Source organism: Triticum urartu, chromosome 3A (genome assembly GCF_056163025.1).
Source record: "Triticum urartu cultivar PI428250 chromosome 3A, HENAU_Tu73, whole genome shotgun sequence".
Taxonomy (NCBI): Eukaryota; Viridiplantae; Streptophyta; class Magnoliopsida; order Poales; family Poaceae; genus Triticum; species Triticum urartu.
Genome location: NC_141875.1, coordinates 150,843,699 through 150,855,446, shown reverse-complemented (window position 1 = coordinate 150,855,446; position 11,748 = coordinate 150,843,699). Strand labels below are relative to the sequence as shown.

The 11,748-nt window shown below is 47.4% G+C and overlaps 1 protein-coding gene across 1 annotated transcript in view; it reads right to left on the bottom strand.

Annotated features, from left to right (window-relative positions):
• Positions 1-327: 327 nt before the first annotated feature.
• The window catches only part of LOC147979000 (uncharacterized), a 37,321-nt gene continuing 25,900 nt past the window's right edge, over positions 328-11,748 (bottom strand). The window contains exon 5 of the mRNA XM_087514981.1: positions 328-369. Within this exon, the coding sequence (XP_087371107.1) occupies positions 328-369 (42 nt within the window). The remainder of the gene's footprint in view (positions 370-11,748) is intronic.

The following is an 11,748-nucleotide window of genomic DNA, read 5'->3' as shown; positions in this document are numbered from 1 at the left end:
GGGCTTCCACAGTCCCCATTTCAAATTCAAATAAATTTTAGACATGATGCATGGATGCAATGCCACTAATTACAAACAATTATTCTAGGGCTGTGACAACTCACCCCCACTAAATTAAGAATCTCGTCCCAAGATTCAAGAAGTGGAGTAAGAAGACAGAGGGGTCACAAAACTATCACAATCTTCTCGATTCAACTGCCCTTCTCGAAGATATCGATATATTGCTTCACATTGCTCTTGACGTCTTTGTCTTCGAGATCTTCATCCAACACGATGACGACGGAAGGAAACTCTACAGGAAACGATCTTCTCAAAGATCGAGCAACTCTACATCAACTCATGGAGTGAGACATTGAAATATCTCTTGGGCTGAGACACAAAACACACATCAAGAGAGATGGGAGCTAATAGATGGCAAGGGTTCAAATTGGTAGGCAACAATTCCACGCTGGAGTAGGATGGTGCATGGTTTCAAAGTAGCAAGGAGGTAATTGCCATGATTCCATAACGGGACACCTTAGGGAAAGGTGACTCGTAGAGCATTTCCCTTAAGTGGCAAAAAGAATTACTTTTGATACAAAGATCATTGAAACTCTTTATATCAGCCTGAGGTAATCAGAATCGATCATTGGAAGGGTTCGAAAGAATGGCATACTCCGACTAGGATGGATGATGTGGACTACCTTGTTGAAGACAATGTAACGGATGAATTTGTTTGCGCGTGCTCTCAAGAACTTGAGCATTTCCATATCCATCAAGGTTCTACCAACATCCGAGTCGAGGATCCTGGCAACACATCTTACTACCTTGACGAATAGTGATGGACAATGCAGATGCATAGAAAGACAACCCTTTCTCATATTTCACCTTAGCGAGGCCAAGGGAATGAAATCTGGATGATCGACCGAGAGACATTTAGCACTCCGCTTCTAATGTTCTCCTTGATGTACTGGTTACCACGGTCATGCTTTAAAGCATCAACATAGTCATCAAGTAGTGGTCGGACTTCGGAATACAAAGGATCCAAAAGAAAGAACTCCTGGAGTAAATCCTACGAAATCCTTATGGGGAGGTGGCCAACTTCCTCGATCAAGATACTACAATAATAGGTCTTCCGGCTGGGTGTGTTGGCCACGACATCCACTTTACCGGTTACAGAGAGACCAATATTATAGTTCTTGGAGTGTGTTCCAACCATCATATCTGCCTGAGATTCAGATCTGGTTGGTGTCAGGATATTCCAGACTCATCAAGTCTAGAAATAAAAATGAAAGTGTGCAACACAATTCGACGATATGACGTTGCGAGATTCTCGGGGAAATGAACTATGGTAGTAAGCTCCAAAACATGAGCTGGTTCTGCTAACACATCTGAACATGTTGTCCCAGACAAGCATGACCACGTGGTAGTCTTATAATAAAAACACTACCGAGTTCAGGTGGGGAACCATCATCAAGGATAACAAAGTCCTTGCATAAGGCATGCTCTTAAGAAGGAACTTCTTCTCCTTGAACAAATCAATCAGTGGCTTGGTGTGCTAGGGAATACATATGGAGTGGAGGTAATTAATCTACCAAACCATATAATACATACGCACATGCATAACTAACTTGGGATGGTACTAGAGGAAACAAAACAATCTTTCTCAAACTCATGGTGGCAACTTGCTCCAAATGCACATGAATTTGAGGAAGTCAATTCTTCCATCCAAGCATAAGCTTCATGAATGGAACACGAAGGCATTGCTTACAAAGTTTCCAATACTAGGTTGATGTTCAACATGGATCATGGGGGAGACAAAATGCTGCTGATGGGTTCAACAGCAACTCATCAGAATTTCCATATCACTGGACTTCCACCATCATGTGAACACGGTGATAGCATTGGTCAGACCCAAAAGATGTAATGGTGTATGCTCGAGGGATCAACCACAAGTAAGACAACATTATGATCATCGTTGGTTCTGATTTGATTTGACGATATCCCATACTCAAATCAAAGTTGATAAGGCAATAGGTCCAACAACTGATCACAGGGACCAATCGATGAAGATATCATCTTTCTTCAACACACACACACCAAAAAGATATCCCTTATCATGAACTAAGTCAGACAAGCTTCCATCTTCCAACTCTCCAAGTTGTTGTTTAGCTTAACCAACTAGCTCGGGGGTATCCAACACATATTCTTGGAGAATGGATGGTTTAGAGAAAAACCAACATGATCACGAACTCAACATAGCAATCAGGGAACAACCTGGTAATACTTCCGAGAAGATATTCGGAAAATCACGAAGCACCGATATGTTATTTAGCTCGAGCACAATCTTGCTTTTCAGGGCAAGACGATATGATCAAGAAGCAAGGGATTGTCACAATCCTAACTCATTGGTCGATGAGTGCACCCGGAAATATGGACTAGGCAGCACGATCAATCTTAGGATGATGATTCAATAACCAGCACGCTAAGAATGAGAGTATTGTCCATTAACTACCAAGCAACAGGGTTGCTAGGAGTATTGATTTCACACATCACAATTCACTTATCGGCAATCTTACAACAACACGGGACCGAGGAATGAATAATGATGGCGAGAAGTATCACTCTGTCAAGAATTCATAAGAGGTGGTGCAATTCTCATGACATTCTTGACAATAAGATGGTAACACTTCAAGGTAGAACAGAGCAAAATCTAGATTGGCATTTTGATCTGCGGAATACAATTGCTTTGACCCAATCCTAGATATGGATGAGGTTCTGGAGTTTGTTTTTTCCTAGTCATTCTGGAGTAGAATGGCTTGACGGACCACAAGAATAATAGACTTGGATGAACGAATGCAATGATATACCCTCGACTATCAATTGATAGACGAAGGTCAGAAACAACGAAGGAGGGACAACTCAAGGAACATATATCTTTCTGAGTTGTGGATGCATAGATTAGTATGTCGAGCAAAGCTCAACATTTCTTCCGGATAACCCATGTAGAAAGGTAGAACTGGCAGATTCACAATGTAGAATGAAGAACTCATCAAGAGCACTCTTATTGTGATCTTTTGGTTCAAAAGAACTTCTGCCATAAGCAGTTCATGGTACTTGGAAGAAGAAAAATACCACGTACCTCGAGGACTATCGCAAAGGTTACTAATATTCTAAAGGAACTAGCAAACACTATCAATAGAAGGTAAGTGGAGTGAATCTTGGGTCAGGAACCCAAGAGTAGAATACCTACTACTAAATGGCATCATGGGATGCTTTGAGAACAATGGCCAGAATCATCACACCGGGAATACAAAGCATTGCTAGATTACTAGGTGACTCTCTAAGACACTTAGGGTCATAGTAATAGCTCCAACATATATGTCGAGGCAACAGAGTACCTCAACTCACTGGCTAGTGTGCTTATTCTAACCAAAAGGACATCGGGAACGGAGGAAGGATTTGCAATTGCATCAGATTATTTAGAAACCTGGAATGACTTGGACAGCATAACGGTTGTAAATGCTCAAAAAGATTTGAGACATCCTACAAAATGGTGGCATAACCACTTAACATCGCAATATCAAGTTTCCAAGTCCAACTAACAACACACTGGAGTAGTAGAAACTAGACTGAGGCTTAAATCCTACAATCCTAGGCAACTACGGTTTAGTAACACGTCATCCTGAGAGATAGAAGAGAAGCCTAGTTCTTAACCCCGTAAAAAAGATAAGATGACTCAGATTAGAAGGTCATGAGGATAAGGAGTAAAAAGAGCCTTACGTTCCCTTCCACAATCAATTACCTTACATAACTAAAGCATTTCTAGACTCAACTTCGATCGGTTTGGCTTGGTAATCCTCCAGGCAGTCAGGCTCTGATACCAAAGCTGTCAGGACCCCGATTCTAAGTCACACCGATCTAGCCTGTAACACCTCATATCACTTTGCGGCCTCACACACGGTATTCCCACGGGTGTCGCCTTACCATGGCCCGGGACCGTTTGCGCCTTTTGGCTCACGTATATGATAGTGTCGCTAGCATCCATATGACAGAGAACCCAGGCCGACATGACTAGTCCTGAACCCAAAGTGGCACTAACTTACGGGGACAGGCATACATGAATCAACATCGAGCATGTCGGTCAGCCGCGTGTGAATCCGGGCTGTAGCACTAGGCTAATAGGACTCCGGGAACCCGGGCTGTAGTAGGCTAGGCAGGACTCCGGATGTCACCGCGTGACATTTCCCCGAAGGGACAGACACAGGAACGAAGTGAATCACATGCCAGCCAATCAAGTGCTCTGGAGCAGTAGTGCTGGGCTAGCAGGACTCCGGTGAACCGGGCTGTAGCGGACTACTATGGCTCATGGAAGCACAAGACTACATTTCCCCATAAGAGAGGCTACCAAGGATAAACAACTAGGTTGTCGGATCCCACACATACCAAGCATTTCAATCATACACACAACATGCTCGATATGTGTAAATACAACATGGCATCACAACATAACTCTACGACTCAAGTATTTATTCATTAGGCTCCGAGGAGCGAGATATTACAAACATGGGTCTCATGACCCAACATTCAGAGCATACAAGTCAAAGCACATGCGGAAGCTTAACTTGTCTGAGTACAGACAACTAAAAATGAAGAAGGCTGAGGAGCCTGACTATCTACCAGACCTCCCAAGGGTACAAGATCGTAGCTGAGGTAACAAGCTAAACGTCGAAGTCCACGTGGAACTACTAGCGAGACCGAAGTCTCGTTGCAAAAACATAAATTAAGCAAACATGAGTACAAATGTACTCAGCAAGACTTACATCAGAACTAACTGCATATGCATCATTATCAACGAAGGGATGGTGGAGTTTAACTGCAGCAAGACAGCTTTGACTCGGTGGCTATCCTGAACTACGACTGCAAGTAGCTCTTTTGAGGTGGCGCACACGAGTCCACATATTCACCATATCAATACACCACTATGGATCCGCTCCTGTCTCCCTACGAGAACGCCATCCATAGCACTCACGCTTATCTTGCGCATTTTAGAGTATCCACTTTCACTTGTCTATGAACTATGCAAGGGGTCCAAGTTTCCATATCCGAGGAATCCGGCTATTCGAATAGATAATGATAACCCTGCAAGGGTGTACTTCTTCACACACGCTCTCGCCACTTACCACCATGTACACGTCGTGTACCTCGGCAACCTTCAAGCGGAAGCCTGGCGAGGGAGTCGGCCATGACCTGACTAACCACACAAGTCTCATGTCCAGGTTTATCGCCTATTCGGGTTCCATCCGCAAGGAGATCCGGCCGGGGTGTCGCTCACGGCCCCAAACGATGTGTGCAGGGTTCCCAAGCCCACCATCCGGGTACCACTTGGTACACCGTGCCACTGTGCCTGTTCTGTCCCAAGCCCACCTGTACCGGGTGCCACTTGGTAGACTACTAACACTACCTACAAAAACTAGAAACTAGTTGCAACTCCTGGACAGAGATCGAGTTGATTAATAAGCCGAGAAGGGCCGAGTTACCGGAACCCAATGTGTGGTAGTAACTGTTCATGGATCACAAACACAGAACTCAGTTCCTAAGAACTGCTGCAATGAGACAACCCACCATGTACTCCTACATGGCCTCTCACCGCTACCTTTACCAAATCGTGTTCACACACTTAGGTCTCAACGGTAGGACATGTTCACCACGTTCCAATTCATTCAGACCTGACTCAACTCTAAGCAGTAGCAGGCATGACAAACAAGCATGAATGAGTAGGCACATTAGGGCTCAAACAACTCCTACTCATGCTAGTGGGTTTCATCTATTTACTGTGGCAATGACAGGTCATGCAAAGGAAAGGGGTTCAGCTACCGCAGCATGTAACAGTTGAAACGTTGTTGTCCTAATGCAGTAAAAGAGAGCAGGAGCGAGCGAGTGGGATTGTATCGGAATGAACAAGGGGGTTTTTCTTGCCTTGCACTTCTGAAGATAGTATAGCTCTTCATCGGTGTCATCGAACTCATCGTCGGAACACGTCTATCGAGAGGGGACAACCACTGGTAACAGAAAAGGAACACAATCAATCCAATGCACAACATGATGCATGATAATTACATGGAAATATGTTGTTGATTGACCTAATGCAACTAGCAACACAATTAAATGAAGTTGGTTTGAACCCAAAGTTCAAATTCAAACTCCACATGTGGTTATTTAAATACCATTCATTTGATTTGTCCTAAACAGTAGTCTTAAGTTGTTCTAACATGCATGAAAATGGTACAGATGGATAGATTGAATTTTTCTGATAATTTTTCATATATAAATTATTTCATTTGGAGTTATGGTTGATTTTCTATGATTTTTAGAAGTTTTGGCTATTTTCTGAAATAAATAAATCATTTAAAATCCAGAAAGTATTTACTGCATCAGCACTACGTCATGTTGACCTCAGCAGGTCAACAGGCTGGGTCCAGGTCAAACCTGACGTGTGGGGTCCACATGTCAGTGTAACTGAGGACTAATTGATGTTACTTAATTCCTAACCGAAAAATTAGCAAGGGGGGCCGCTGTCAGTGACCTAGGAGGTTAATTATTTACTGCTAATTTGGCGGTTAGCCTAACTAATCCAGCGCCATGTCAGCCCGCCGGAGTTGGCCAGCAGCGACCAAAACCATGGTGGAAGCTCACCGGAGACGCTGCTCCGGCAGCGGTTCGATGCACGAAGGGAACCAGTCTGCAGCCCTTCCTCTCGCGCATCCAACGAAGGCAGCAGGGGGGCGCAGGGTCGCCGGAGTTGGCGACGGCTGAGGGAGTCCTGGATTAGGGGGTGTCCGGATAGCCGGACTATACCTTCGGCCGGACTCCTTGACTATGAAGATACAAGATTGAAGACTTCGTCCTGTGTCCGGAAGGCACTTTCCTTGGCGTGGAAGGCAAGCTTGGCGATACTGATATGTAGATCTCCTACCATTATAACCGACTCTGTGTAACCCTAGCCCTCTCTGGTGTCTATATAAACCAGAGGGTTTTAGTCTGTAGGGACGACAATCATACCATCGGCTAGCTTCTAGGGTTTAGCCTCCTTGATCTCGTGGTAGATCTACTCTTGTACTGCCCATATCATCAATATTAATCAAGCAGGAGTAGGGTTTTACCTCCATCGAGAGGGCCCGAACCTGGGTAAAAACATCGTGTCCCTTGTCTCCTATTACCATCCGCCTAGACGCACAGTTCGGGACCCCCTACCCGAGATCCGCCGGTTTTGACACCGACATTGGTGCTTTCATTGAGAGTTCCTCTGTGTCGTCACTTTTAGGCCCGATGGCTCCTCCGATCATCTTCGACGATGCGATCCAGGGTGAGATTTTTCTCCTCGGACAGATCTTCGTATTTGGCGGCTTTGGACTGCGGGCCAATTCGCTTGGCCATCTGGAGCAGATCGAAAGCTACGCCCCTGGCCATCAGGTCAGATTTGGAAGTTTGAGCTACACTGTCGACCTCCGCGGAGACTTGATCTTCGACGGATTCGAGCCGTAACCGAGCTTGCCACACTGTCATGATCGGCATGATCTAGCTCTGCCGCCGAACAGTGCCCTGGAGGCCGCACCCGCATCAGCTCCGACCCTTAATTTGGAGCCAACTGTGCCAATCGAGGATGGGTGGTAGGACACCACCTCAGGGGCTGCAATCTCTACGGCGATCGTGCCGAACACCAGCCCTATTCTCTGCGAAGCCCGTGACTCCAAGGAGCCGGACTCCTCTCCAGACTCCGATCCCCTACCAATCGAACCCGATTGGGCGCCGATCATGGAGTTCACCGCCGCGGAGATCTTTCAGCACTCTCCCTTCGGCGATATTCTGAAATCACTAAAGTCTCTCTCTTTATTAGGAGAGCCCTGGCCGGACTATGGTCAGCAAGGTTGGGATGCGGATGATGAAGAAATTCAAAGCCCACCCACCACCCACTTCGTAGCCACTGTCGATGATTTAACCGACATGCTCGACTTTGACTCCGAAGACATCGACGGTATGTACGCCGATGCAGGAGACGATCAAGAACCAGCACCAATAGGGCACTGGAAAGCCACCTCGTCGTATGATATATACATGGTGGACACCCCAAAAGAAGGCAATGGCGATGGAACAGCGGAGGATGACCCCTCCAAGAAGCAGCCTAAGCGCCAGCGTGAGCGGCACCGCTCTAAATCCCGCCAAAGCAAAAATGGCGATTCCTGCACGGGAGATAATAACACCCCGGACAGTGCCGAAGACAACCACCTCCAGCAAGATTCAGCACAGGAGGATGGAGAAGCCAGCCCTCTTGAGAGAGCGGCAGACAGAGAGGTCGAGGATGATAATTATATGCCTCCCTCCGAAGACGAGGCAAGCCTCGACGACGACGAATTTGTCATGCCGGAGGATCCCGTCGAACAAGAGCGTTTCAAACGCAGGCTTATGGCCACAGCGAGCAGCCTCAAGAAAAAACAACAACAGCTTAGAACTGATCAAGATTTGCTAGCCGACAGATGGACTGAAGTCCTTGCGGCCGAAGAGTATGAAATCGAACGCCCCTCCAAGAGCTACCCAAAGCGTAGGTTGCTACCCCGATTAGAGGAGGAAGCACCTAAACCTACATCACCAGCGCATGATGCGGCCGACCGGCCACCCCATGGCCACGACAGAGAGGCCTCTCGGCCCTCCACTCAAGCCGCACCCCGGCGCCGCTCAAAAAATACCAAGGCACAGGAAAATGCGCCAGACCTGCGAGATATATTGGAGGACAAGGCAACGCAAACAAGATCGATATATGGATCGCGTGGGCGCCCCACGGCACGAGACGGTAATCGTCACTTCGGATACAGTCAATCCGGCCGGGCCGAACACAGTAGACAAAGCTCGTTTGAGCTGCGTCATGATATAGCCCAATACAGAGGCGCTGCACACCCACTATGCTTCACAGATGAAGTAATGGATCATCAAATCCCCGAGGGTTTCAAACCCGTGAACATCGAATCATACAATGGCACAACAGATCCTGCGGTATGGATCGAGGACTATCTCCTTCATATCCACATGGCCCGCGGTGATGACCTACACGCCATCAAATACCTCCCACTCAAGCTTAAAGGACCAGCTCGGGATTGGCTTAACAGCTTGCCAGCAGAATCAATTGGTTGTTGGGAGGACCTGGAAACCGCATTTCTCGACAATTTCCAGGGCACTTATGTGCGACCACCAGACGCGGATGACCTTAGCCACATAATTCAGCAGCCAGAGGAATTGGCCAGACAATTCTGGACACGGTTCCTAACCAAGAAAAATCAAATCGTCGACTGTCCGGACGCAGAGGCCCTAGCAGCCTTCAAGCATAACATCCGCGACGAGTGGCTTGCACGACACCTAGGACAGGAAAAGCCGAAATATATGGCAGCCCTCATGACGCTTATGACCCGCTTTTGCGCGGGAGAAGACAGCTGGCTAGCTCGTCGCAATAACATGACCAAGAGCCCTGGTAATTCGGATACCAAGGACAGCAGTGGCAGGTCGCGTCACAACAAGCAAAAGCACCGCATTAATGGCGACAATGCCGAGGATACGGCAGTTAATGCCGGATTCAGAGGCTCTAAACCTGGTCAGCGGAAAAAGCCATTCAAAAGAAATACTCCGGGCCCGTCCAGTTTGGACCGAATACTCGACCGCTCATGCCAGATACATGGTACCCCTGAAAAACCAGCCAATCACTCCAACAGGGATTGTTGGGTGTTCAAGCAGGCAGGCAAGTTATATGCTGAAAGCAGAGACAAGGGGCTGCATAGCGATGACGAGGAGGAGCCCCGGCCGCTGAACAGCAGTGGACTGAAAGGTTTTCCCCCACAAGTGCGTACGGTGAACATGATATATGCAACCCACGTCCCTAAGAGGGAGCGGAAGCGTGCGCTAAGGGACGTATACGCGATGGAGCCAGTCGCCCCAAAGTTCAACCCATGGTCTTCCTGCCCGATCACTTTTGATCGATAGGACCACCCCACTAGCATTCGTCATGGCGGATTCACCGCATTGGTTCCAGACCCAATTATTGACGGATTTCACCTCACTAGAGTCCTTATGGACGGCGGCAGCAGCCTGAACCTGCTTTACCAGGATACAGTGCAGAAAATGGGCATCGATCCCTCGAGGATTAAACCCACTAAAACGACATTTAAAGGCGTTATACCAGGTGTAGAGGCCAACTGTACAGGCTCAGTTACACTTGAAGTGGTCTTCGGATCTCCGAATAATTTCCGAAGCGAGGAGTTAATCTTCGACATAGTCCCGTTCCGCAGTGGCTATCACGCACTGCTCGGGCGAACCGCATTTGCCAAGTTCAATGCGGTGCCGCACTACGCATACCTCAAGCTCAAAATGCCAGGCCCTCGAGGAGTCATCACGGTCAATGGAAACACCGAACCTCTCTCCGAATGGAGGAGCATACGGTGGCTACCGCAGCGGAAGTACAAAACAACCTCTCAAGGCAATTCTCCAGTCCGGCCATTAAACATCTGGACACCGTCAAGCGCGCCCGGAGTAACCTACAACAAGACCGCCTGGCATGTTCCGAGCAAGTGTAGCAATGCGGCCCCAACCCCAGCCCTCGCGAACTTGCGAAACCAGTGTTGCGCGTACATAACTATGCTCTGGAAATACCATGGGCACAGGGGGAGGGGCACCATCACGGCACGCCCGAAACGCGGCTTAAACCGCACTAGGGGCTGCCGACTTCTTCATTTTCTCTTACTTTCAGGACTCCACTCTTCGGAAGGCCTATCCGGCAGTACAATTGCCGCACAAACGATACAACAACCAGGGGAGCAGAAAGCTACGCCGCACTATGGAACTCTAAGGTGGTCTCTATAACAAGCAGTATACCTGTTTCACATACCATTCCACAGCCCGCCCCTAGAAAGGACATGTTAAATAGTCCCATCTTTTGCTTATTGCACTATTTGTATCGTTCTGCTTTGATCGCAACTTTTTTAAATAAACAATGCATAGCTTCCGTCTATTATTGCATTACTCTTTTTTACGAATATATGTTCATTAATGACATGTTGCACCCGTACACTTTGGTACGGCCAATACGCCAGGGGCTTAAGTACCCCACAATACGGTGTGAGAAGTCCGAACACTTTTACAAGTGCGGCACCCCGAACTTATAGCATTATATGCATCGTCTCTGAATCATGTCTTGGGTCAATAATAGGGTTTGCCCGGATCCTATGTTTTGGTACCTTACGCTCCATTATATTGGCTAAGGTAGCAGTAGGAGAACTACTGCGATTGTGCCCCAGTTGAGCTGGGCTAAGCACCTCAATAGAGAAAGCTAAAACTGACCGTCATGATGAGGCGAGAGCTGGTCGCTGTTCGAGAGGTTTTCGAGTCCCTAAAGACTTATGCCGCTTAGAGCGAGGAGTCGGCTTTGTCCGGCCTAGGCGTGGATAGCGCCCTGAACTCGGTCTTCCAAACACTAGGGGCTTCGCCGAAATTTAAAATTATAGAATTCTATGGCTAAGTGAGAGTGTTCAAGCATTATAGTCTGATTGCCTTGTTCGTTGTGTTGAGCGCCTCCCTCGAAGGACCCAAGAATGGGAAAAAGAGCGCTCATGTTTATCCCGAACACCCCAGCACTCGTGGCATGGGGGCAGCAGCCGACGACTCGCCATCTCTCAAATTTTATAAACAACCGCACATAAGGTAATATTTTAAATTCAAAAGTGTTGCTTA